This window comes from Aureobasidium pullulans (genome assembly GCF_000721785.1).
Source record: "Aureobasidium pullulans EXF-150 unplaced genomic scaffold scaffold_8, whole genome shotgun sequence".
Classification (NCBI taxonomy): Eukaryota; Fungi; Ascomycota; class Dothideomycetes; order Dothideales; family Saccotheciaceae; genus Aureobasidium; species Aureobasidium pullulans.
In genome coordinates this window covers 180,295-204,476 of record NW_021941028.1, presented here as the reverse complement: position 1 = coordinate 204,476, position 24,182 = coordinate 180,295, and the positions used below count along the sequence as shown (strand labels likewise).

Here is a 24,182-nt window from a genome sequence, read left to right as displayed (position 1 = left end):
GTGACAGTTTGGCATTCTCTGATATTACAAAGATCTTTGATAATACAAAAACATCTATAACCCCAGTTCATCTCTCTGTCAAAAGCACCAGACAGTTTGTCATCGAACACCGAGCAACCTCCATACAAGCACCGATATATCAAAGCAACCGCAAAAAGCACGCAACCATGGGAAAGGGAAGCTGCTACTGTGGTAAAGTCTCCTTCACATACGAAGGCGAACCTCTAAACAAGGTAATTGCAATTCTTCGCCACCATGCCATCTAGAAAAAAAGAAATACTCAAACTCCTCAACCCAGGCAATCTGCCACTGCACCGACTGTCAAAAGATCTCCGGCTCTGCCTATTCGACCAACATAATCGTTTCATCAAAAAACTTTTCCGTTCAAGGAACGCCCAAGAAATACTCCGCCAAGGCCGATTCTGGAAGAACGGTCACTACGGTGTTCTGTGGTGAATGCGGAAGTCCGTTGTGGAGAGAAGGTGATATGAGTGAGGCGGACGGGATATTGGTCGTGAGAGTGGGGTGTTTGGATGATAAAGATGCGGTGACGGAATCAAAGCCGTTGAATGAGCTGTATACGTCTGGAAGAGCTGGTTGGTTGGGTGAGATGGAAGGAACGAAACAGCTTCATCATTTCTTCTAGAATGCGCTTGATTGTTATTGTGTTGTTTAGGTACCGCTGGGGATAGCATGTCGGCGCTGGGTGCGGCTGTCAAGCATGATTGCGACCGCTGTTTTCTTTTCCAAAATCTCCATATTTCGACCTCCTTTTGTCTTCGGTGTTTCTTTCTCTAGACTGACTTTGGTAAAATGTCTGCATCAGGTCCGCATTAATCGCGATGCTCACATTAGACTTCAGGCAGGGCGAGGTTAATCGGTCACATCGAGAGCCAGAGTATTTGAACAACAAGATATACATGTCATTGACGTATGTGCTGTCTAATCAATCTTGCGATCTTGAACATCATCCCTTATCAACGCATCCTGCGAACCGCTGGGCGAATCATCTTGCGTACTAACAACGTGGAAAGAGAAATCAAGTTCACCTACCAACTCCTTGATATCCGCCAGTAACGCCTTAATATCGTCACCGATGCACTTTGTCGAGATCTGCATGACTGCGAATGCTGCAAAGCCTGGTTCGGCCATGTGTCTCACTGACAAAATACTCGCGTCTAGACTTTCGAGCTTTGCGCTGAGACGATATGGCTCAGGGTGTTGGAGGTAGGGTGGCAGCGGTTGCCCACTAGCCACTGATGCCGAGAGCAGTGACAGCAGCGTCGTGGACTCTTTGCTCGTGATATCAGCTTCCTTGACAAGACGGCGGAAGTCATTCAGCCATTGTGATTTTGAACCGTCCTTTTCTGCATTTCGCATGTCACTAAAGGTTTGCGACGCATAGCTGAGCAGGGAAGCAAAGTTCAAGATATCTTGAATGCGAGCGATGATTCTGTCGTAGTTTTGGCGAGGGAAGCGACCTCCGATAGGTACATCGTATTTGATAAAACCAGAATGTGTGCGTAGTCCTTGAAGCAGCAGTACAGACTTTGAGAAGACAGTTTGTCTGATCTTCTCGAGCTTCTTGGCTGGATGTTCTTTCTCGTCGAAGTGCAGGTTCTGGAAGTCGCCTCTAACGCGGAACTTGACTGTTTCGATCACGACAGAGTAGTAGTTTGCGAGGAGGTATAGTGATGAGCCGAGGTTGCGGCGAAGTTCCGAGTGCTCGGAAATCGGGTATGGGAAGACGGTCCTATACGACATGATTAGCAATGACACTAGGTCGCGCTGTTTCGGGTTGACTTACCATATAAACGCCACAAAAATACCAGCTGCAACTGTGGCAAGACGATAAGGAGCCAGCTCATAGATTGGGTAGTAAGCCTGGCCATTCGATTCGGAGACTGTGACACCAATCTTTCTGACCTGAAGTTCGTATCCGATGATCAGGGTATTTGTGACTGAGTAAATCATGCCAACAGGGATGAAGCGAGGGAACTTCAGAACAATGAAGAAGCCCCAAGCAACGAAGAACCAGAAGAAGACAAGTACACCAGCTGTGTGTCCGTCGACGATGTACCAAATGATGAAACTCGTCACCATCGCTGCGAAAGTACCGACGAGACGGAGTGCGAAGCTGAACAGACTTTGTCCAGCAGATGGAGACATACTCATACCGACCATGATTTGGGCCCAGAACAATCTCTGTCTGACGTAGAAAGTCTGTGTGTCGTGTAGGTATGCGACGATGGCGAGGCACATGGTGGCACAAGCGGCCCTGAAACCGAACGATGATGCTGGCGAGCGAAGGAAATGCGCGATACCACGGAGTCTATCTCCAAATTTCTCCCAGGCGGTGCTAGGGGGCAAGTGCTCCGGATCTTTTCGCTTGTTGTAAGCGTCACCAAGGTACACGTTGGAAGCTCGGTTGCCGTCTTCATTCATGCCATGCTGCTCGTCAGTGTATGCGTCTTGCTTGCGACTGTAGGACGACTTGATCCATTTTCTCAGACGCTTGACACCAGGTACAATCAGTCTCTTGCGGCCCAGCTTCCCGCTTTCGACTTTGGCATCTGCGTACTTGACGAAATCATGGACTGTCAAAGCTATTGAATCCAGCAGGAAGTCGACGTATAGAACAATGAAAAGTCTGGCTCTGTACTTCTGGCGCTCATCATTGTTCTTAACGTTGTGATACCAGTCTGGTGCTTTGAAGTCGGCTTTCTGGGTGTTCTCGAAAAAGTCGTCAGGTAGCGAGAAACCTCTGAGTTCACACCAACGTCTCAGGAGGTTACGCTTCTGACTATGATATTCATCGACTCGCTTGTAATGGTAACTTTGGAAGTCCTTCTCACCTGGGTGAGGACGATCGCCTTCGGATTCAGCGTCGGCCTCACGCTTTGGTGGCTTGATCAATTGCAGAGTAATCAATACGTGCTCGAAGCCTTCGTCGATGTCGCCGACGATCCGCGCAAATGGCTCCCGCATCGTCTTGAAGATGGCGTGCCAATCTTGAACAGCTTCCATCCTGCTTCTCTCATTGGGGTCATCAAGTTCTTCGAACGGCTTTTTCGGAGCCGGATGGTTCCAATCTCTGTCTTCGGCGATTCTTTCGAAAACGTCGATAACACTGCTTAGGCCAATGATGGGAAGCATCAATCCTCGCAACTGCTTGAAGATTTCCTGTAGATCATCTGGACCAAGTCGTCCAATAGCGACCTCTCTCTTGGCGAATGTCAAGTCGATAGAAAGTTTACCGTGCAAAGCGGCAAGTCCAGCGAGCGTATCCTTGATAGCCTGGGCTTCTGAGGTTCTCTTCGGCTTCTCTGGAACGTTGGTATCGCTTCTTCCGAAAAACATATCGCCTTCCTCCAGACTCTGGAGATATGTGAGATTCGCCTTGGTCATCTTACGCAAAAGCATGATGTATCCTGTGAATTCTTTGAAAACGACGCCACGCATTGTCATCGGGAAGATAAGCAGAGATACTGCACCACCGATTGCGAATCCTGTAAAGAATGACTCCAGCAACCTTTTAACGAAGGATATACCTGTGGCCATTGAGGCGAATTGTGGTGCATACACCATGCTTACGTTTGCGAAGATAGTCGCGATGATACCAGGAATCATAAGCTGAGGGTTCCTGGCTCGCATTGTGTTGATGATCCAAATCTCAAAGAACAGCCAGATGCCACTGACGGCTGCCGCTGAGGAATTGTAGGTGGATGTGGTGGCGCCTGGTGAAGGAGTTCCACTTGTGCCAGGTCCTCCTGTCCGTACCGTAGTCTCGGTATGCAGTCTCGCCTGAACTGCGCAGTATATGGCTAGTAGTGCTACGCAAGCCGCCAGGCACGAAGATAGCATATTGAGGAACCAGGTTTGTAGGAATTTTGATCTTGGCATAATTGCAAAACTCAAGATAGAGACGACTCCCACGAGATAACCTAGAGTTGTATAGGTTTCAGCAAAGTTGGTAGCCTGATATGCGGCCAGACTTATGGTCGGCGCCAGAGCACCCCTGGGACACAGTCAGAGACATGTTCACGACGCCCTCTTGACATGGCGGCACTCACTTTGCCATAATCTTCATTGTTGTGACATCCAATTGTGTTTTGGCCCATAGCTTCTCTGCTCTTTCTTTCAAACTAGGCTTCTTGGCCTTTTCTGCCTCCGCCGTCCCTTCAGTATCTCGATTGTTGTTGTGCTTTTCTGGATCGGCGTTGGGACTGGGTGCAGCGGTTTGCGACGATGCATTCGAGGCAGGCGAAGTTGCCGAGGACGTCGAGGCGGACGTCATGTTTGGTGTCGGCACAGCTCAAGTCAATGGCTCTGCGGTGATGTGTTATGGGTTTATAGGCGCATGTTCTTGTCACACGAGTATAAGCAGAACAAGGTAGTTTACATGGCGGCGCCGGTTGGGTCAAAATAATAATAGAGATTGCGAAGGGTAGCCCGCCTATTACGTCGTTGGGCGTGGTCAGAGCGTGCCGCCGCGTCGTCCGGGGTCGTTCTCCGGCAAGTCCGAGTACCCGGATGGCGGCACGCCCTTGCTTCGTGTTCGGCACTCTTTACTGGCACTTGCACTTGCACATCTCAGCACCACATTCAAGATACGTAGAAGAACAGTCATCTCAATTGAGTCCTCTATTCTGCAAAAGAATCTCAACACTTGACTACATTGAGATGGGGTATCGGAACGGAAAATAGATGAGAGGCTCGGTCGGTTAGACTTGCCATTGCACCAAAACGTGCTGAGTACTCGTATAGGTATTCATGGCATGACCATGTTGACGCAGCATTATACAGCACTTCTCAGTGATACTCGAGCACAGTGAGTCCCAGCCGCTGCGACCGTGCTTCAGCCATGCAATTGTGTATTGACTCGATTGGCACAGGATGCAGACACGGCGTTTTTCGTGACTTCAGAGACCTAGTCTGTCCAAGACTGATTCCGCGCAACGAGTGGAGAGATCATCACTCTTCAACTGAGCCCGCAGGTTGGCTGAATATGGGAATGTCGTAAGAGAGAGAGTTTGGCTCTCTACAGGATCTCATCATCATCATCGTTGGCAGCGACGTTATTGACGGGGTCGGCTGTGTTTGGTGCCTCCTCATGCTGCTCTACTTCGTCATCCTCTTCGTCGCCGGGCATGGCGAATACGGATGGCCTGCCTGGGTGTTCTTCGTCGCTTGAATTGGCATCGAAGTCTACGGCTTTCGAGCCCTTGGCGGCCTTGGGTTGAACAAAGCGATTGGTCTTGTCGTTCAAAGTCTCCCAGTTCGCCTGCGCATGGTTAGTACGGTTTCGCGGTTGATTCAATCGGAACAGTATACGAACTCTTCGGTCATCGATTCTTCTGGCTCTAACGAAGCTCTTGGCCTTCTTTGTGTGCAGAACATCCATATTCGCTTCGGCGCGTTCCAAGCCCTTTTCCTTGCGCACGCGCTGAGCACGGGTCATGTTCTTCTGCTTCTTCTTCTTTGAGATGCCAGCATCGTGTGCTCCAGAAGTCCATTCAGAGGGCTCCTTGGTCGTCTTCTCCGAGGTGATGGACTTGTCGAGGTCGATTCCAGGCGATGCTTCACGGCGTGCGGCACGCGAGCGAGTAGATACGGCTGTCTGTCTGTTAGTTTATGGAACCTGAAGAGATGTTGTATGATACTCACGACGAGCCTTTGCTTTTGTTGCTTTTGCCATTATGTGATATGTGGTTGTCTGGACAGTGTTATCGTAAATCAGAAAATACAAGAAAATAAAAAGATGGGCGTTTAACGCCGGGCTAGCTCCGCTGCGGACAGGGTCAGCAACGTCAAGGACGGATTTGTTCTGGACCCTTGCGACTGGTGCACCGGTGCTTGTCGCATGCAAACAAAGCCTTTTGCTGAGTTAAATCGAAGCCGTCCGAATCCTGTCAAGCTTGACTTGTCGCCGCTGCCTTTCTTCCTGCTTGGACAGCATCCGATGGTTCACCTCCTTCTCCGGCCGTCTCTCCCTTTGCCATCCATACCGATTCGCGACTCAAGCGCATCATGAGCGCCTCTTACAGATATCCGCACGCCTACCCGCAACACCAACCCTCATCGCCATTTGATCGTATTTTCACTTCTTCCAAAGGTGCCTGGGTCGCTGCTGGAATCGCCATACTCTACCTTGCCTACACATCTGCACTACCTACCATACTCGCTGGTCTTGTCTGGAATGTCTTGGTCTTACTCACTCCTACCACTCTCGTCCGTGCTGTCGACAAGAGAAGAAATCCAACTTTGTACGACGGCCGCAACACACCTCAATCGAGTAGCGACAACTACGCATACAAGAGTGAAGCCATGAGAAGAGTCTTTGGTCTTGGTTCTGGTTCGATTGTTGCACTGCCGGGCGCAAGCTCTTTGAGAAGAGCCAGTTGGCTTGGAGGTCTGACTTCTCCATCCGACGCCCCACCGGGTCTGGGAAACTGGGACAACTCATGCTATCAGAACAGCGTACTGCAAGGCCTATCCGCTTTCCAATCTCTTACCGCTTTCTTGGAACAGTCAGACGTAATCAACTCCGACGACACAACCACAACGCTTGGCTCGATGCGCGAACTCATGGCGAAACTGAACGACTTGTCGAACAACGGCTGTCGTATCTGGACTCCGGCCAAGCTCAAGTCCATGAGCAGCTGGCAACAACAGGATGCCCAAGAATACTTCTCCAAAATTATGGATGACATGGAGAAAGAGACGATGAAGGCTTTCAAGACTTCCCCGGGTACAGCAGGACTTCAGGAAGTCAATTCGTTAGACACGGTCAAGGCCTCGAATCCTAGGAGTGAGAGCGTAAACAGCACTTCCGACGCCATTGACTCTCAAAGACGTAATCCCCTGGATGGCTTCCTTGCTCAACGAGTTGCTTGTACCAGCTGTGGATTTTCTGAAGGCCTCTCCATGATCCCTTTCAACTGTGTTACGGTTCCGCTTGGCAGAAACAACAGCTACCAGATTGAGGACTGCTTGAACGAATATACAAGTCTGGAAGAAATTACTGGTGTCGAATGCGCAAGATGTACCTTATTGCGAACAAAGTCGCAGCTTCAGCACATGACAGCCGAATCTACCGACATCACCGACCACTCTGTTCCTTCTTCGGTGTCATTGCCTCCAGAACTTCGATCGATGGTCCTTCAAAGGTTGCAAGCCGTGGAGCAAGCGCTCGAAGAAGGAGATGTATCTGACGACACCCTGAATAAAAAGTGCCAGATACCCAAGAAGGCGCGGGTGTCCAGCACCAAAACCCGTCAAGCCGTGCTCGCTAGAGCGCCGCAATGCTTGGTGATCCACGTAAACCGAAGCGTTTTCGACGAGTACACAGGTGCTCAAAGCAAGAATCTTGCAGAGGTGACATATCCCAAAGTTCTTAATCTAGGTCCATGGTGTTTGGGTACCACGCAGAATGCCGGAGACCAAGAAGAATGGCGTATGAATCCCTCGAGGTCAATGATTGGACGTTCTGGTGATGATACGAGGTCTGAATATGTGCTACGAGCTGCCGTAACTCACTATGGTCGGCACGAAAATGGTCACTACATCTGCTACCGCGAGCACCCCGAACACATCCAAGCTAGTGAGAGCGACGACCAGCCGAAGCACACTTCCATGAAGTGGTGGCGGCTCAGCGATGATGATGTATCTGCAGTCAGTGAGAACCACGTTCTTGGACAAGGTGGAGTATTCATGCTTTTCTATGAGCGTATGGACAGGTCCGACAGGACCACTTCTGCCTTTGCGCCAACACCTGTACAAACGGTACACCAAGAAGAGTCTACTACCAACATTCCAATCGCTGTTGAACTTGAAGAACGAAATGAGCAGCAGGACTCGACCGCGGAAGGAACGAGAGCTACACCGCAAGACATCGTCGAGCCAGCGCCAGAGTCTGAAGTAGACCAAGCGCCACCATTACTACTACCGAGTGTTAGAAAGACATCAACACCCCAGAAGATGCGCACCGCTGGTAACAAGAGTCGGCGAAGGTCATCTGGGTTCTCTTCATCATTGCAAGCAGTTGCTGCGACATGATGCGGCATTGGATGCGAGTATGTTCTTTTCTAGCATGGCGTTGGGGTGCACATTGCGAGATCGTAGGACGCATACGATCATGGTTGACCGGACCACAGACACTCGAACAAACGTTTTCTACGGTCGCTACATAGCTTAATGACATTAATGAAGACTGGATGCAATTGCGTCAGTAACTTGACCTAATCAAACTGTCATATGTCGACGTCTATCGTGTGTTATTGACTTCTCTCATACATAAATGCAGTACCAAGTCGATGTTGCTTCGAGCAAGTAACCCTGTCCAGAATTTTTGAATCGATGGAATCGATCTTACCGGTGAACATGGGAATTCAGAGCCACAGGATTATTCAAGCGAGCATCGTACTCTTCAAGAATGTGCATGCAAATTAAATGGTCGAATGTCGAGCATTTCAAAAGTCAAGCGAGTGAAGAGCAGAAGGGTTCTTGCCGAAAGCGGGAAGAAGTGGGGCGTGCCACAACGCTAAGCGAGGAAAGTGCGATGTGGAAAATTCACACACTTTGAGACCGAACGACGACTCCGACCAGCGACCAACGACAACTCGCCCAACCGACACAGTACGATAATACCTCCCGCTCGCTCTACCGTCTGAACAGCATCACTGACATCAATTTCTCGTAAAGATGCCCGCCTCAAAGAAGCATGTCCCTATCGTCAAGAAGCGTACGTTCGCCCATCCAAGGATCCACGACAGCAGCACCACCACCACCCTACATCCAGAGAGCGCCGCCACGACAGAAACGATGAAGAAAGAGAAACAAGGAGCCCGTCGCTGACAGTGATGGATTTGCAGGCACTGCGCAATTCAAGCGCCACCAGTCGGACCGCTTCATGCGCGTAGACCCCAGCTGGAGAAAGCCCAAGGGTATCGACAATGCCATGCGCCGTCGCTTCAAGGGCCAGGCCGTCATGCCCAAGATCGGTTACGGATCCAACAAGAAGACCCGTCACATGATGCCCTCCGGCCACAAGGCTTTCCTCGTCAACAACGTCCGCGAGCTCGACCTTCTCCTCATGCACAACCGCACCTACGCCGCTGAGTACGCCACTTCCCTCCTACCGAGCCATTGAGCCTCTTCTCGCACAGCAAGCAACCATCGTTTCTAACATATACACTACAGGATCTCTCACGCCGTCTCTGCCCGCAAGCGCATCGACATTGTCGCCCGCGCTAAGCAGCTCGGTGTCAAGGTCACCAACGCCAAGGCCAAGATCACCACCGAGTCATAAGCGCTTTCGTTGTAGTGGTTTATCGGACTTTTCTTCTTTCAAGCAGAACCCGGCGCAGAGAGGAGGGGAAACTTTTAGTAGCATTTGATCCTGCTCAATACGGAACGGCCCTCGGACGATAAAAGATCTGGCTTCTTGGGTGGTGGTCAATAGGCGAAACATTTTTCATCACAACAAAAAAAACTTGCAATGAAAAACGCTTCGAGGCTACGTTGTGTCGCGAATTACAAATGAGGGAATCAAAAAGACATGGCTTTATGATCATACTCGGTGTCCCGGTTTCGTCTTTGAACATGTGCCCTTACAGCGTCACCCTTCTCATACACTGGACAGCGAGACTCGCCAGCAATCAACATCTAGTCAACCCCTTTCGGTACCTTTCGATTGAACAAATGCCTCAATGAACTCGTAACAGCATTCTGCTGCCGAGAAACACATGTTTCGACATTCAGAATAGTAGTCGACATGTTTTCATGTAGAATGCTCAGGTCACTTTGAACATGCCCATGTGAAATTACATCAGATACGACTTGTCTTTTTGGTCATGATATCAATCTACCTCTCACATGCCAGAACCAAGACAATTTGGTTTCCACAATGTATAGAAATTTCGGACCACTTTTCTCCAGAGTAGATGCCAGTACAGAAAATGAAAAAAACAACACACCCGACCGTATAAACGCCAGAGCGCCTCGCTCATGCAAGCTTGCCAGCCATAACCCATATTTGCCGGCTTTTGTCTCTTGGATCCCTTCCTCCATTTTTCGTGTCTTCCTTGTTACTTTCAATGCTTTACTCCTCCATGGCGTTGGGGTCCTCGACGGGAGTGACCTCTGTCGAAGCCTGGCTCCAGTAGGCCTTGACTTGGATTCTGAACTCGGCCATGGCGACACCGAAGAGCTTCAGCAGAGCGGTCTGGTGGCTGTTGAGGGTGCGGCCCTCCTTGCAGAGCTCGTAGTCGCCATCGAGTACAACCTTGCCCTTGTCAAGCTTGGTGGGCATGCCCCATTTCCTGACGGTGACTTCCAAGCTGTGAGGCATGGCGACATCCTCCTCGACGGGGATGTCACCACCACGCGAGTAGACGACACCGGCAGGGATGGTGAAGTCTCTGGTGGCCTTGACACCGGCACGGGCGTAGTCGATCTCGGAGTAGTTCTCAAAGTACTCGAGGACCTCGGTGGGCTCGCGGTTGCTGAGGAGAAGACCGACGCTGCCCTCGATGTAGGGGGTGAGCTTGGAGAGACCGGGTTGGTATTCCTCGGCGTCGGTCATGCCGAGGGCCTTTGCCATGACCTTTGTCTTGCCGAAGAAGATGCGCGAGTCTGAGAAGTGGGTGCGGACGTCCTTGAGGTAGGTGTTGCGCATGTTCTCGACGCCGAAGACGTAGATGTGGGAGAAGTTGTCGGCGGCCTCGCGGACATTGTCGAAGAGCTTTGTGCGGAGTTCCTTGTCCTTCTTCTGGACCTGAGTGAGGTGGACGACCTTTGATCTCTTTGACTTGGGCATGTTGGGTGAATTGGTATTGATGCGGTCGAGATTTGTGTTTTGCGACTGGGATCAAACCTCGCTCGCGACTGGTACAAAAAAAATTGGATGGAGGAGCTGCTTTTTGCGGGGAAGCAACCTCCGACTGCCGACACGCGATTCATCAACCGCAGCAATCAATCAACCCGCATCGCTGCTTTTATCTTGAAGCAATTGTTCCATTGCGCAGTCATGATATAGAGGAGATGATCGAGTTCATGGACTATGTCCAAAACGCCTTTTATTCCGCGTCATTGTGGGACCATGACAACTCATATAGCACCTTGACGGCCACGGCCAATGGTAATCACACTCGTTGCTTCCTGCTCTCTCTTTCCTTGGGCTGACTGTTGTTGAAGCCTTGCTTGACTTCCAAACTCCCCATGGCCTTCGTCTTCGCATCTCGTCACTCTCAGCACCCAGCTTTGCGACATCGTACACGCTCTCCAACAGAGGCTTCGTCGATGGCTCCATCTCCTTCCTCTACTCTTCCCTGCCCATGCGCATTCCTTCTCAGAGTAGCATCATAGACTTGCGCAACCTGGTCAGAGGCTATAGACACCTTCCCGAGCTTCGCCGACCGGACGAGACGTATCTATGGGAAATCTGGCAGGCTGGAAGAAGAATTGACAAGAAGGACACTTTGCTGTACGGTCGTTTGTACTTACCCACTTCGACCCTCGAAGCTCTGTATCTCAGACGTATATCGCCTTCGCGTCTTCTTCGCCTGTCATGTGTTTCCGACTCGGCTCTTCCAAATGGTGGTTCCATTCTGGCTCAGCTGCAGAACGACCATGCCAAATACTCGACTGAGTATCTCTTCTCGACAGACAGCTGCTTGATGGGCCTTCGCGGCCTGTACAACTTCGGTCTCGATCCTCGCACTATTCCCAGGACCACGACACCCAGGGGCAATGTCATACCAACCGATCCTCAGTTCGGCCGTCTGAGTGCTGGTGCCGAGCTGTACTTTTCACCTTTGAACAAGTCTGGTGGTGTCTCTACTGCTATTCGCTTCACCACGCTTCCTTCGCATACTGGCTTCCCGTACACCATGGCCTTGACCCTGAATCCTCTCATGGGCAACATCTCCTCAAGCTATGCCGTCAAGGCTGGCTCTGATGTCGCTTTAAGTTCGCGCTTCGACTTCAACATCTACAGCTACGAGTCCGACGTACAACTTGGTCTCGAGCTTTGGAGAAGAAAGCCGCTGGAATCAGGAGACACTCTGCCAGTTGAGGACACAGAGCCGCCTGCACTTCAAGAGTCTGTGTTGGAGAACAAGTTGACCAAGGATCTGTTGCAACAAAACAACTTCCAAGAAGTTGACAGCGTTTTCAAGGCAAGAGTGAACCAGCATGGAAAGATTGGTGTTTTGTGGGAAGGTCGCATCAAAGATCTGCTGGTCAGCATAGGTGCGGATCTCAACTTGAAGAGAAGAGACAATATAATTGGCTCGGTCGGTCTAGAGGTTTCGTATTCTTCATGATGATACCCTTCTATTTTGAAAATCGGGTGCCAATTCGGGCTCAAAATTTTGGCAGTGTGAACATGTATCTTCTACTCTTTCCTCTCGATATCATGTTTTAGGATGCAGCGAAATGGTGACCGCTCTTTCGTCTAGTTGGGCATCAATCTCCGGCAGCCTGGACTTCCATCGAGAAACATGTTTCGGATCGTCAGCGCAGCCATCCGAGCCTCAGCTGCATGTCTCGACACCCAGCCAACCGCAGATAAACCTCGCGACTGCCGTGTCTCAAGACACTCTGGTAGTACTATGAACAAAGAAAGCGTGGTGAAGCCTATCCCAACAGCTATCAGCTGAAGACGATCATAAATGATGTTCAACTCCTGGTCGTCTCTTTCTCAGCAGCAATTCCCCAACACGCCAGATCAACAATCATGTCTACCCCGATGGAAGAAACCTTCTTCTCCTCCGACATGGACAGCTACACCATAAATCACTACGCCGAACCATCCTACAACAACGCCAACATGAACAATAACAACAACAGCTTGGACCCACGTCTCCTCTCCTCACCCCAAAACACCGCCATCATGAGCAACGAAAGCCCTCACGAACACTACCCTCAACCACACCTCCTCTCCCCTTCCTACAACTTCAACATGCCTCCCCAGCAACAGCAATTCTACGACCCTGCTTCCGATCTATCGCTGCAGAACTACGAACCTATGCGCCATCAAATGCTGGGTCATCGTAGAAGTGTTTCTGTACCACCTGAGGATTTGATGTTGGAGACTGTGCAACAAGCTGCACCTCTAGCTCCAGCTATGGTATTCCATCGCGGCGGCACACCACTGGGAGACAGTATGGGTGGTGGAAAAGCAGGCGGCGGCGATGGAGTAGTAGGAGGAGGAGGAGGCAAGAAATTCCTGAAGAAAGCTACGGCTGCGCAAAAGAGGCAGATGCAGAGACATGTGCCTTATCCTTCTCCTGGGATTGATAGGATGGGTGGGGTGAGGAGAGTGCAGTATGCTTTGCAGAACCAAGGGCCGACGTCAGCGCCCCAGCAACAACATCATCATCAACAACAACAACAGCAACAGATGGCTTATCTGAGAGAAGAAGACGTGGCTGGTGTGATGCAAGAGTTTCATAGCTCTACTCCGTCACCGCAATTTGGAGGTTTCGACAATGTCGTTAGTCCTAGACATAGGAGTTCGCCTGCTCAGATGTCGATGGAGGTTACTGATGTCGACGCTTTGACCTTTGGCAGTGGCTCAGATGTCGATACTGCTGTATTAGGTATGCTTGGTTTCACAGAACGCTTGAGCAAAGACTGTGAAGCCATGAGAGAGTTTCTGGCCAGGGGTTTCAAGAGCAGTGAGGAGGATGAAATCGAACGGTATGCTTTCCCTCTCCCCACTGTCAGCAGAGCAATGTTAACTGACATGATTTTACAGTGTTCGTCAGGAAAAGCGCGCTCTCAATCACAAAGCATCCACTCTCGAAGACGGTCTTGAGATGCTACCGCTTCCAGATGGAAAGGACGAGGAAGAGATAAACGTGCCCGTCACTGGGCAAGAAGTCAGGGAGCTAGGTGGTAAGTCGTGCTTTCCTTTTGTCATTTTTCGAACCCTAGCACTAATATCTTTGTCGCAGTCGAGAAAACGGATGAGCTGTTGGACGTCTACGGTATCCCGTTTACTGCGGATACGTTCTTGCACGAGAAGAAGATGGCATACTTACGGTTCGTGGGTGTCAGTCGTGCGCTCATGCATCTTGTGCTGGATTGAATCGGGTTATTGTGAAGGGGGAAGAAGATTTGACAGGAAGGATCGATCATAGTTTAGAGCTTACGAGGACATGACGTGGAAACGATTCGGTTGCACATTCGTTGATGGTTGTGGGCCAAACTCAAGGGCAAAAGGCCAACATTAGAAAATGCGTTCTCCTTCACCGTATCCATCTTGGAAAAAAATCTGCCTTGAAACAAGTATTCATCACGATCGGAACGGAAAGATTGCTCGCATCTTTTCGAGCGTGCTTCTTCCTCAAGGAAGGCGCGACTGTAGTCGTCTCTTAACTGTAATTGCCCCTGTTGCAATGGAAACAATGTTGACAGGGTGATGCCCTCGACAACCCCTGAGTTGCACCTAGAGACCTGAGCGAGTGCATAAGCAATCGATTTTCGAGCCGCGTCATATACTCGTGAGCCCCATACCGCAGCGATTGGACAAGACGACGAATCAACGAACGTTGGCGCGGATTGATGGGAGATTGGCCGAAGCTATGGACGAGGAGAGGATAGTGAGCCCTTTCAACTTTTGGTTGGAACGAGGGAAGCATGGGCTGTAGTCTGGAGAGACCTCTACTGGTATTAAAAGTCTGCCGTCCAGGAATTGGTACTCGAGAGCTCAGCTGCAGGATCTCTCAAGGCAAAGGCGTCCGACCTCCTGGTGATCACGAGCCGGCAAGTCCGGCTTGAGATGAGAAGCCTGCAAGCTCAATTAGTTGAGAGCATGACAGTGAACACGAAACGAAAAGGTGAACATTGTCGAACAGGACATGTCACATGCAAAGAGAACAGAAAAATTTCCAGTAGACTTTTTATCATTTGTAAAAACCCCCAAACAACCTTCAATGCGAAGTATACAGGAGTGTCGCAGCCCTGATTATGTGCTTGCTGTGTGCAAAAAAACATCGGATCCTCAAAAAGCTGTGACAAAGGAGAAAACCAGAGAGAATCGCTCGATGCCGTGAAGCCGAGTCGTATGTTCCCCCATATGCAGATAAGAAAGAAGAAAGCCGTATCTCTAAGATGAAGTGGGAATCATTGCGTGCGCTAAAAATACATCAAAAGCTGAAAGTGAATTCGCTTAGATGAGGAGAGCAGCGAAACCAGCAACACCGGCAAGGGCGATGCCAGCGTTAAGCTTGCCAGCAGCACCGGTGTAAGAGGAGGGCATGGACTGGGTGGCGGAAGCACCGAATCCAGTGGAGGCAGCAGTGCCCTGGGGAGCGGTCATGGTGGAGTTGACCATGGCGAAGGGAGCAGAGCTGGGGACCTGGACGGCAACGGGGACGGTGGTGTAGCCAGTAGGGATCAAAGAAGAGCTGACTCTAGCGGGGCAGTTTGTAACTTCAGGACCGCAGGAGGTGATGGTAACAGCCTGGGTGGAGTAGAGGGTGACGGTCGAAGGACCGGCAGCAGGGGCAGTGGTGTTCTGGACAGCAGCAACGACGGGAGCCGAAGTAGGAACAACGGGAGCCGAGGTAGCGGCAGATGCTGAGCGGGCCGGGCAGTTTGTGACCTCAGGCTAGAAGAAAGTTAGTATGAGATCTTGTGGTTGCAATATATCAGGTAAAACTTACGCCGCAGGAGGTGATGGTCTCAACAGCGGTGGAGTGGACGGTCTCAGTGATGGCAGGGGCAGCAGCAACGAGGCCGGCGAAAAGAGCAGAGGCGACAACAGCGAAACGCATTTTGATTGATGTTGGTGGGTTTGGTTAAAAAGTCGGGGTGGTTGGAAAAAAGGTGGTGAGTTGGTTATTAAAGAATGTAGTGATAGTTGGTTTGGTTAAAGAGTGTAACGACCGAAGTCTGATTATTGTAATGTGAGTTGGATGGTGAGAACGAAGAGAGCAGTGAAGGTCGAGCAAGGCCGTGGTTTATAAATGAGATAGTGGTTGATCGACGTCGGCCGGGGAATTGTTTGGGAAATTGCGCCCTCCTGTCTCCAACACCCTAATGCAGGTCCAGCGATCCGAGCTCATGGCCACGATGCAAGGGATACCGACCACGACCGTTGGCTGGAAGCTTCCAAATGATGTTCATATCTCTAGATTGCCGTCTTCTCACTATGGTGAACATCATTGGTGCAAAGCCGAATTGAGCCTTCGCTTTTCCACGCTGACCCAAAGGAAACAGCCACCGCCCTCCCCCTTGTAGAGTAGATTGTCAATAACAATCCCAAACCCGCCAACTCTTTGCTTTTATGCCAAGTTGTAGCACATTATGCGACACACGCGTCTTTTCTCCGCCGAGTCATGAAGTGGCTTATACTAGTGCCTTCACATGTTGAGGGCATCTTCATTTCGGCACACAGATCCAGGCATGCTGTGTGGGTGAGCATCGTGTGCACCGTGTGCACAGGCCTGAAGCGACAGTCACAATCAATGCAATCCGCACATCCTATCGCCCGCAATCGATAGTCTGCTTATTTTATAGCACGTTAGGGAGAGTCAACGCATTGCTCTGCTCCTCAGGCAACAAGAGAGCATCTGACGTCGTTTTCGAGGCTTTGGTAACTCGAATTTGACCGGTACAAGGGGGCACATGGCACTGGGGTATAGCTTTCTGGTGAAACTTTGCCTGCAAGTTTAAGAGAAGCGACCGTTGACTGATATATATCACGGCAATCCATCTACCCAATCTACCGCCCGAAAGTACAACCGTCCTACATAATCGTCCGGGAGTCTTGTATCGACAACACATATCAACGTCTTTTTTCCAACGTCGACGTCCATGAACCTTTGCCGCGAAATCCTTCCAAAACATGTGACACGCCTTCAAGACTCAGGAGGTGAAACTATGGGGATGGCCGAACGCCACGCGGAGGATGGTGTGTTTGTTGTGTCAACAGCATTCTTCAAGTTGCCTTGTTTACTCTTGGGCCTAATCCGAGGTCGTAATCGACTCGACCATCTGGAACGCAGTCGTCAATGCAAAGGAACAGACAAGCATTTGTGCAACTCTTGTATTCATTTCTAACAAGTAAGGTATAACGACAATGCAGCTTTCCCGCAATGCCCGGGCATTTTCTTTCTTGATTTCTCGTAATATCGAGTACTTCTAGAGGCAGAGATTATTTTCCAACCAACACATTTGGCGGATTGGATTATGATTGCATCGCGTCGCTGTAGCTCTTTGCTGCTTGGCTTGCGAAGAAGCGCACGTCGACATCGTCATCAGTCATGAGTTTTTCCAGGTTGGGCATGATTTCTTCCCGGATGAGCTGGTCACCTTGAGGGCTTCCAGAACCAGTCTTGCCAGTCTTCTCGAGCGACAGAACCGTTGACTCAGTGTCGGGCAGACGCTTCAGAACATCAATCAACACAGCATATGACTTTGCAACGTTGAATCTGATGTTGGGGATCTGGTCAGACACGAGGTTTGACAGGATAGGGAAGATAGACTCTTGGATGACGGGAAGAGACAATGCGGGGGCAAGGGTCTGGAAACTGTTAGTATACGTTCAACGTGGAGATGTCAGTATGAACTTACAGAGACGGCGAAACATGTGGTCATGCGGTACAGGTAGTTAGGGTGGCCGCCCATAGCAACAACCTTGGGCACGATAGCCTCGTTGGCCCACTGTACACCGAAGACATCTGTAAGCTTCTTCAAGTTCTGAGTGCTGGCCTCGCGAATGCTGAAGACGGTGTCACCGAGCCAAGACATGCAAAGGCTGGAAAGCTTCTCGTCGAAGAACTTGACACCAAGCTGGGAAGCAAGGAGAGGGAGATGTTGGATGATGGCCAGTCTCACACGCCACTGCTTGTCTTCTGCGAGCTGAACGATGGCGGGGAGGAGAGACTGTGAGAGAAGCTCAATTCCGATGACGTCGTTGACAAGCTCGAGCTTGGAAATGATGTTCAAGCGGACATCGGGGAACTCATCCTTGAGCATCTGGAGGAACATGGGGAGCAGGTGCTCGGTAGTCTCCTGCTTGCCGAGAATAGGAGCCAGACCACTAATCTGGGTACCGAACGAGGCACGCACTTGCTGCGACGAATCCGAGACGAGCTCCTCGACTGCGGGCATGACCTCTTGGAGGAGAGTGTCTCTCTCGATGAGGGCACAGAATCCAGGTATTTGTCCAGCAATGGCAGTTCGCACTTCGGCCTCGGTGTCTTTGAGGAGCTTGATGAAAGCGGGTACAAGATCGCGGCTGACAACCTCGTCGTCGACAGCCTTGGCAATCTACAAATTCGTTAGTACGGCCGGTTGCGAAAGACTGGACTTTGTGTAAACACACCTTCTCGAACTTATCTGCGACCATGTAGCGTACTCTCCAGCTCTTGTCCTCGAAAAGGCTTCTTAGTGCGGTGAGAAGAACGCCGTGGCTCGACTGTTGCTCCTTGGGGACGGTCTCGGCAATGGCAACCAGAATCTCTACGGTCAAGAGACGAACGCTGTCCTGGTCGTCGCTAGCGAGGTGCTGGAAGAGAGGGATCATCTCGTCGATAACAACATTCGGGGGCATGACGCGCAAGAACTTTGCCAAGTTGATGGCAGCCTGTCTGCGGACCATGGGGGTATCATCGTGAACGAGCTGTGCGAAGCCTTGTCTCAAGGACTCTTGTGTCTGGGGATCGGTCTTGGTGTAGGCGACCTTGTAGACGCCGGTTGAGGAGATCTTTGCGGTGAACCAGTCTGCTTTTGAAAGTCTGCCAATCAGAGGAATGAAGTACTGGTCAATCTGCTCGGTGGATAATTGTTCGCAAATCTTGTTGAGTGACTCGACGGCCTGCAATTTGTTAGCGAGCTGGGTTCGACGAAATGCGATTTGGCAAGCTGACTTTGTCTCTGACGAGGAGCTCCTCGATAGCAGCGAGGTTCTCGAGAGGGGAGAGCAGCACGTGAGCGTACTCTGGACCACCAACGTACTCGACGAAACCACCGAGCTCGTCGCTCAGGGCGGTCAAGACCTCATCTTCGTCCTCGACAGATTCTTTTGCGAAGTTAGTGATTGTTTCTGTAGGCGAACAGGGCATAGGCGAAGGGGGGTCGTACCGTCAAGGAAGGGTATGAGCTCATCTCTGGTGCGCTCAGGGCCCAGGGCAAGAGCGATGGTAGACAGGCGGCGGATGGCGTTCAGTCTGAGCAGGACATCATCGTGCTGGAAGGCGCGTCAGAAGTGGACATATGAGGATGGTAAAACCAGGGTTGGCGGACCTTGAGCTCGTCAATGAGGACGGCGATGGGGTAGAGCTCGTCGTTCTGTTGCGCATCCATGGTGGGCGATTGAAGCTTGTAGTAAAGAGAAAGAGCGTCGTGGGCAGACGTGCAGCCCGCGGGAGAACAGCTTTGGATGTGTCAGTAGGTGTTGGCGGAGTTTATGGAGAAGCGCTCGATGTTGGTGTGCGGCGTTGATGGTGTAATTAGAGAGGGGGGGCCAGCAGACGTGTCGGAGGATCGTCTAGCGGTGGACGAGCGTACCTGTTTACAGGGGCGACAGCTGGATCGACGTGTAGTGCGAGGAGATGCTTGTCGAATTGACAAAGGCGGGTTTAGGTGAAGATGTGTTAGATTGGGGTATTGCGTGACGGAGGAGGCTGTTTGCTGGTCGTCGGCGGCCGGTGGTGCTTGACGCTTGCCAATGCCAGTGCCAGTCTGGAGTTTCTGGCGGTGCCAAGTCTCGACTTTGTCCCACATGTCGCTCAAGCATATGATTATGATTCACCCGCATACCAGCAGTTCGAGAAAACTGTAACACACCCAACTGCTCTCTACACAAAATGCCTACCATTTCCGTTGACAAGGCCGAGCTCTTCAAGGCTCTGGGCAAGAAGTATGCCATTCTTGACCTACAGCGACTCCCCAAAATACAAGACTGACTCTCTCTAGCTACACTACCCAAGAGTTTGACGAGCTGTGTTTCGAGTTCGGTATACTTTTTGTCCTTCTCGTATTGTCGAAGACTTTCGCTGACCTTTCGTCTTCCAGGTATCGAACTCGATGAAGACGTACGCCTCTACTCCACGCATACTCACACCTTCTTGGACCCTTCCTGATGCCATTCACAGACTACCGACTCCAAGCGCCCAATTGTCGATGGCGTCGAGGAGCCTCCGCAACTCAAGATCGAGATCCCCGCCAATCGCTATGATATGCTCTGCTTCGAGGGTATTGCCATGAACCTCAATGTCTTCCTCGGAAACTGCCCTCCTCCCAACTACCGTCTCGTCGCTCCCAAGGACGGCGAACTCCAGACCGTCACAGTCAAGGAAGAGACATCACAAATAAGACCCTACTTCTCATGCGCCGTCCTCAGAAATATCAAGTTCACAAAGGCCCGCTACGAGTCCTTCATCGCTCTCCAGGACAAGCTCCACTCAAACCTCGCCAGACAACGTACCCTTGTCGCTATCGGCACCCATGATTTGGACACTATCAAGGGCCCCTTCACCTACGAGGCTCAAAAGCCCGAAGACATCAAATTCGCACCCCTGAACCAGACTAAGGAGATGACCGGAAAGGAGATGATGGAGTTCTACGAGAAGGACAAGCACCTTGGACGTTACCTGCACATCATTCGCGACTCGCCCGTCTACCCTATCATCTACGACAGCAACCGCACTGTCCTCTCCATGCCTCCCATTATCAACTCGAACCACTCCAAGATTACCCTCGACACAAAGAACGTCTTCATCGACATCACGGCCACTGACAAGACCAAGCTGGAAATTGTTAACCACATGATCGTTGCCATGTTCTCAGAATACTGCGAGGAGCCCTTCACCATTGAGCCCGTCAAGATCGTCTCCGAGCACAATGGCGAGTCTCGCGAGGCTCCCAACCTCACCCCTCGAACTACCCAGGCCGAGGTCAGCTACATCAACTCTATTTGCGGCCTGAAGCTCCAGCCTCAGGAGATTTGCGACATGCTCAAGAAGATGTGCTACCACGCAAAGCCCTCGTCAACACCGGACATCCTCGACGTTGATGTCCCAATCACCCGTGCCGATGTCCTGCACCAGGCCGATATTATGGAGGACGCTGCTATCGCCTACGGATTCAACAATCTCGAGCGCCGCTTCGTCTCAGCAACCACCTCAGTCGGTGCAGCTCTGCCTATCAACCGCCTTGCTGACATCGTCCGTTTCGAGACCGCCATGGCCGGCTGGTCAGAAGTCATGCCCCTGATCCTCTGCTCATACGACGAAAACTACACATGGCTCAATCGCAAAGACGACAACCTCGCCGTCCGCCTCCAAAATCCCAAGACCCAGGAGTACCAAATCGTCCGCACTAGCTTGCTACCGGGTCTGCTCAAGACCATCCGCGAGAACAAGCATCACTCTGTGCCCATGAAGATTTTCGAGGTCAGCGATGTCGGTCTCAAGGACGAGTCTTGTGAGAGAAAGAGCAGAAACGAACGCCGTTTCGCTGCTTGTTGGTATGGCAAGAGCTCTGGTTTCGAGGTTGTGCATGGTCTGCTTGATCGTATCATGTTGATGTTGAAGAGTGCTTTCATTACCAAGGAGGAGGGTCTTAGCAACCCTGCTGTCAAGGGTTACTGGATTGAGGAGGTTGATGGTGAGTTTACTTCTGGACTGCGTTACAATCGAGCAAAGAACTGACATAATTACAGACCCGACCTTCTTCGCCGGCCACTCGGCAGCCATTTACGTCAAGATCGGCGACAAGCCGCAAAGAGTCGGTACTTTCGGTGTCATGCACCCGACAGTACTCAAGAACTTCGAGCTGCCATTCCCCGTCTCTGCCATGGAGATTGAGCTCGAGTGGTTCTTGTAGAGTGCGAAGTCGCGCGGTTCCTGTAGGGTGCAAAAGTCGAGTAACGTTAGATATCCAGGTGCAAAAAAGGAGATTATTACATAGAATTGAAAAATGTTCTGCTAGAGATACCAAGGATCATGCCCTTCTTGTCGCTCGTGCTGAGGAACTTTGTGGTGGACGTGAAAACGGATGGTTTCTTGTGATGGTTTCTTGTGATGGTGTTATGCTATGGTATGCTATGCTATGCTTTGTTCGCTCGAATGATTTGTCCTCCCTGTGGGTATAACTCGGGTTTTCCCTTTCCTGATAAACGCCAATCCATGCAATGTAGTAATCAGACCTTTCAGACAGTAGCCGCAATGGCATCAACCATGTCGACTTCATTGTCATCGTCGTCATCATCGTCCTCCACTACTTCCGTCTTGACTTCCTTGGCCTCCTGCTCTTCTGAGCCCTGGGAAGCTTCGACCTTGACGTCCTTCTCCTCATCCATCTTGATATCCTTGGGATGTTCGACCACAGGCTCAATTCCCATGGCCTTGTCCTCTTTACTCTCTTTGGGAACCTCATCATGAAACTCGACTGTGCCGCCTACACCTCCAGCCTTGATTTCTCTAGCTCTCAGTCTAGCTCTTTCGATGATTTCCTTTTCTTCTTTCTCCAGACCCTTCATCACTTCTGAATTCTGCTGGATTTCAAAGCGTGTGTCCTCGGTGGCCAGTTTGGACCAGTCGAAGTGTTTGGCGCATTTCCTCTTGGTGCAGACGGGCTCAATTTCTGCACCACCACTTGACATGTTGACATCGCCGTCTCCATCTTCGATTGAAGGTGGCGGCAGGGCCTTTGTTCTTAGAACTTCCTTGCCGGCGGGGGAGTCTTGCCAGACGGCGAACTCATCTTCGGTCCACGCAAGGCGGGAGTCGTAACCGCAGAGGTCTTTGGGCTTGACGCCTCTGTGCTCGGCCAGACTTACGGCAGCGTCTTTGAGGATGCCGACGAAGATGTAGCGGTCCTTGAGAAGGGCGTGGCGGGTGCGAGAGGCCGAGCGGAGTTGGTATAGTTGCTGGATGCGTTCGCGTTCAATGTCGTTGAGCGCCGATTCGTGGGTCGTGTCTTCTTCTTGTGTTGCTGCGGCGGTGGGAGAGGAAGCGGATAGAGGAGATACGGAGCCATCGCCGAGGGCTTTGAATTGTTCGAAGGTGGGTGCTGCCACGGCTACGGCTTTGAGTTCGCCTGCGCTGATGACACCGCCGCGGGCTCCTAGGTCTTCGGTCGTTTCCTTGTTCTTCTTTGATATGCCTTCTTCGGCCGCCTGGCGTGTCCTTTCCGCTACCAACTCTTTCATGAACAGTTTGCCGCATCTCTCCGAGCAGTATTTTGTGCCTTTTGATACCATGGCTGGCTTGTTGCAACCTGTACGGCGACACATTCTCTTCCAAGTCGTCTCGCCTACTCCCTTCTCTTCGCAGAAGGGACAGATGTATTTGTCGATCAGAGCCTTCCACTCCTCATCGATATTTACACATTTTCCGTGGAACCAGTCGTCGCAGCCTCCGTCGCAGCCTATCATAAAAGTACCCGTGTCCGGCCTATGGCAGATACAGTAGAGTTCGCTGTCGGAGATGTTGCCGCCCTCCTCCTCTTCTCCCTCATCTCCAGAGAAAGGACCCTCGCCATCTGCATCGACGTCGGGTGACGATCTTGGTGGTGTAGAGGCTGTGCGTACGGAGCGAGGGGCTGGTGAAGACTGAGCCGGTGTGGCGGAGGTAGAGACGATCTTCTTCTTGTGACTGCGCTTAGCAGGGGCAGGGGCACTACGCTTAGTAGTGGCAACTGCTGCGACGCCTTTCTTCTTGTGGTGACTCCTCTTAGGAGGCGCTGCAGGAGCGGCGGCGGCGACGGCCATTTCGGTTGAAGGCACAGGAACCGATGATTCGCGCAGAGGAGATTGTGTGCGCGAGCTGTGTTCGTGTTTTAGAGATGCGATGGCCGAGATCTCTGGGACTTGACGGATTTGGGAGGTGGTGGGTTCCTGCCGTGTGTACGAGGGCTCGCGATTATCTGAGAGTTGCTGTGTTGCAGCGGTAGGGTCCAGAGTGCCAGTGTTGTCGGGGTCTTGTAACAAATGAGAACTATCGTGGCCGACGGCATCCTCCTGTGCTGCCACTTTGACTTGGTTGGACGGCGACCGCGCTCGCAGAGCGACCTCGCTGGTCGTGTCTGAGACTTTGGTCGCATCACTGTTTTGGTCTACCGAACGAGCATCCGGTTCAACATCCATAGTTTCTCCAGCCGACGACATGACAGGCGATTCAGCTCCGACTTTCGGCAGAGGTCGAGTTCACATGGTGCATGTG

The 24,182-nt window shown here is 51.3% G+C and overlaps 12 protein-coding genes across 12 annotated transcripts; 6 read left to right on the top strand and 6 right to left on the bottom strand.

Annotated features, from left to right (window-relative positions):
- Positions 1-167: 167 nt before the first annotated feature.
- Positions 168-646, top strand: M438DRAFT_374075 (uncharacterized protein; the record flags this gene model as incomplete). Its single annotated transcript, XM_029908475.1, has 2 exons — positions 168-233; positions 299-646. 2 exons carry the CDS (start codon positions 168-170, stop codon positions 644-646), a joined length of 414 nt encoding a protein of 137 aa, XP_029760965.1.
- Positions 452-4,264, bottom strand: M438DRAFT_295632 (uncharacterized protein). Its single transcript, XM_029901883.1, has 3 exons — positions 4,074-4,264; positions 1,808-4,018; positions 452-1,753 (listed from the first exon to the last, which is right to left on the bottom strand). The coding sequence occupies exons 1-3, from the start codon at positions 4,088-4,090 to the stop codon at positions 943-945; spliced, it is 3,039 nt and encodes a 1,012-aa protein (XP_029760964.1). The 5' UTR covers positions 4,091-4,264; the 3' UTR covers positions 452-942.
- Positions 4,265-4,696: 432 nt separating this feature from the next.
- M438DRAFT_396674 (uncharacterized protein) lies at positions 4,697-5,698 on the bottom strand (the record flags this gene model as incomplete). Its single annotated transcript, XM_029909269.1, has 3 exons — positions 4,697-5,284; positions 5,339-5,616; positions 5,668-5,698. 3 exons carry the CDS (start codon positions 5,696-5,698, stop codon positions 5,042-5,044), a joined length of 552 nt encoding a protein of 183 aa, XP_029760963.1. The 3' UTR covers positions 4,697-5,041.
- A 188-nt stretch (positions 5,699-5,886) lies between these two features.
- M438DRAFT_345021 (cysteine proteinase) lies at positions 5,887-8,244 on the top strand. Its single transcript, XM_029905354.1, has one exon. It carries the CDS (start codon positions 6,031-6,033, stop codon positions 8,056-8,058), a length of 2,028 nt encoding a protein of 675 aa, XP_029760962.1. The 5' UTR covers positions 5,887-6,030; the 3' UTR covers positions 8,059-8,244.
- Positions 8,245-8,590: 346 nt separating this feature from the next.
- M438DRAFT_345020 (ribosomal protein L32e) lies at positions 8,591-9,574 on the top strand. The gene is made up of 4 exons (XM_029905353.1): positions 8,591-8,637; positions 8,704-8,743; positions 8,874-9,120; positions 9,202-9,574. The coding sequence occupies exons 2-4, from the start codon at positions 8,704-8,706 to the stop codon at positions 9,308-9,310; spliced, it is 396 nt and encodes a 131-aa protein (XP_029760961.1). The 5' UTR covers positions 8,591-8,637; the 3' UTR covers positions 9,311-9,574.
- Positions 9,575-9,790: 216 nt separating this feature from the next.
- On the bottom strand, positions 9,791-10,845 carry M438DRAFT_345019 (mRNA turnover protein-like protein 4). The gene has a single exon (XM_029905352.1). The coding sequence runs from the start codon at positions 10,817-10,819 to the stop codon at positions 10,103-10,105; it is 717 nt and encodes a 238-aa protein (XP_029760960.1). The 5' UTR covers positions 10,820-10,845; the 3' UTR covers positions 9,791-10,102.
- Positions 10,846-11,043: 198 nt separating this feature from the next.
- M438DRAFT_272223 (uncharacterized protein) lies at positions 11,044-12,326 on the top strand (the record flags this gene model as incomplete). The annotated part of the gene is made up of 2 exons (XM_029900546.1): positions 11,044-11,140; positions 11,197-12,326. The coding sequence occupies 2 exons, from the start codon at positions 11,044-11,046 to the stop codon at positions 12,324-12,326; spliced, it is 1,227 nt and encodes a 408-aa protein (XP_029760959.1).
- Positions 12,327-12,739: 413 nt separating this feature from the next.
- On the top strand, positions 12,740-14,095 carry M438DRAFT_354799 (uncharacterized protein; the record flags this gene model as incomplete). The annotated part of the gene is made up of 3 exons (XM_029906989.1): positions 12,740-13,704; positions 13,763-13,902; positions 13,962-14,095. The coding sequence occupies 3 exons, from the start codon at positions 12,740-12,742 to the stop codon at positions 14,093-14,095; spliced, it is 1,239 nt and encodes a 412-aa protein (XP_029760958.1).
- Positions 14,096-14,925: 830 nt separating this feature from the next.
- Positions 14,926-16,152, bottom strand: M438DRAFT_317611 (uncharacterized protein). The gene is made up of 2 exons (XM_029902750.1): positions 15,675-16,152; positions 14,926-15,619 (listed from the first exon to the last, which is right to left on the bottom strand). The coding sequence occupies exons 1-2, from the start codon at positions 15,783-15,785 to the stop codon at positions 15,179-15,181; spliced, it is 552 nt and encodes a 183-aa protein (XP_029760957.1). The 5' UTR covers positions 15,786-16,152; the 3' UTR covers positions 14,926-15,178.
- Positions 16,153-16,744: 592 nt separating this feature from the next.
- M438DRAFT_345016 (protein phosphatase PP2A regulatory subunit A) lies at positions 16,745-19,621 on the bottom strand. Its single transcript, XM_029905351.1, has 7 exons — positions 19,525-19,621; positions 19,261-19,390; positions 19,099-19,204; positions 18,885-19,036; positions 18,341-18,832; positions 17,587-18,285; positions 16,745-17,536 (listed from the first exon to the last, which is right to left on the bottom strand). The coding sequence occupies exons 2-7, from the start codon at positions 19,318-19,320 to the stop codon at positions 17,201-17,203; spliced, it is 1,845 nt and encodes a 614-aa protein (XP_029760956.1). The 5' UTR covers positions 19,321-19,390; positions 19,525-19,621; the 3' UTR covers positions 16,745-17,200.
- Positions 19,622-19,658: 37 nt separating this feature from the next.
- M438DRAFT_396666 (phenylalanyl-tRNA synthetase beta chain) lies at positions 19,659-21,919 on the top strand. Its single transcript, XM_029909268.1, has 5 exons — positions 19,659-19,876; positions 19,933-19,973; positions 20,032-20,051; positions 20,112-21,624; positions 21,680-21,919. Exons 1-5 carry the CDS (start codon positions 19,824-19,826, stop codon positions 21,841-21,843), a joined length of 1,791 nt encoding a protein of 596 aa, XP_029760955.1. The 5' UTR covers positions 19,659-19,823; the 3' UTR covers positions 21,844-21,919.
- An 80-nt stretch (positions 21,920-21,999) lies between these two features.
- On the bottom strand, positions 22,000-24,171 carry M438DRAFT_345014 (uncharacterized protein). Its single transcript, XM_029905350.1, has one exon. The coding sequence runs from the start codon at positions 24,125-24,127 to the stop codon at positions 22,169-22,171; it is 1,959 nt and encodes a 652-aa protein (XP_029760954.1). The 5' UTR covers positions 24,128-24,171; the 3' UTR covers positions 22,000-22,168.
- Positions 24,172-24,182: the final 11 nt, after the last annotated feature.

Bases quoted from the DNA above. Each gene is read 5' to 3' on its own strand.
- M438DRAFT_295632 (XM_029901883.1), bottom strand. The intron at 1,754-1,807 runs GTAAGTCAACCC...CATGTCGTATAG, and splicing joins ATTTTTGTGGCGTTTATATG to GACCGTCTTCCCATACCCGA.
- M438DRAFT_345021 (XM_029905354.1), top strand. From the start codon at position 6,031: ATGAGCGCCTCTTACAGATATCCGCACGCCTACCCGCAACACCAACCC.
- M438DRAFT_345020 (XM_029905353.1), top strand. From the start codon at position 8,704: ATGCCCGCCTCAAAGAAGCATGTCCCTATCGTCAAGAAGC. The intron at 8,744-8,873 runs GTACGTTCGCCC...ATGGATTTGCAG, and splicing joins TGTCCCTATCGTCAAGAAGC to GCACTGCGCAATTCAAGCGC. The intron at 9,121-9,201 runs GTACGCCACTTC...TATACACTACAG, and splicing joins AACCGCACCTACGCCGCTGA to GATCTCTCACGCCGTCTCTG.
- M438DRAFT_345019 (XM_029905352.1), bottom strand. From the start codon at position 10,819: ATGCCCAAGTCAAAGAGATCAAAGGTCGTCCACCTCACTCAGGTCCAG.
- M438DRAFT_317611 (XM_029902750.1), bottom strand. From the start codon at position 15,785: ATGCGTTTCGCTGTTGTCGCCTCTGCTCTTTTCGCCGGCCTCGTTGCT. The intron at 15,620-15,674 runs GTAAGTTTTACC...ACTTTCTTCTAG, and splicing joins AGACCATCACCTCCTGCGGC to CCTGAGGTCACAAACTGCCC.
- M438DRAFT_345016 (XM_029905351.1), bottom strand. From the start codon at position 19,320: ATGGATGCGCAACAGAACGACGAGCTCTACCCCATCGCCGTCCTCATT. The intron at 19,037-19,098 runs GTACGACCCCCC...ACTTCGCAAAAG, and splicing joins GCTCATACCCTTCCTTGACG to AATCTGTCGAGGACGAAGAT. The intron at 18,286-18,340 runs GTGTGTTTACAC...ACGAATTTGTAG, and splicing joins TCGCAGATAAGTTCGAGAAG to ATTGCCAAGGCTGTCGACGA.
- M438DRAFT_396666 (XM_029909268.1), top strand. From the start codon at position 19,824: ATGCCTACCATTTCCGTTGACAAGGCCGAGCTCTTCAAGGCTCTGGGC. The intron at 19,974-20,031 runs GTATACTTTTTG...TTCGTCTTCCAG, and splicing joins CGAGCTGTGTTTCGAGTTCG to GTATCGAACTCGATGAAGAC. The intron at 20,052-20,111 runs GTACGCCTCTAC...TGCCATTCACAG, and splicing joins GTATCGAACTCGATGAAGAC to ACTACCGACTCCAAGCGCCC.
- M438DRAFT_345014 (XM_029905350.1), bottom strand. From the start codon at position 24,127: ATGTCGTCGGCTGGAGAAACTATGGATGTTGAACCGGATGCTCGTTCG.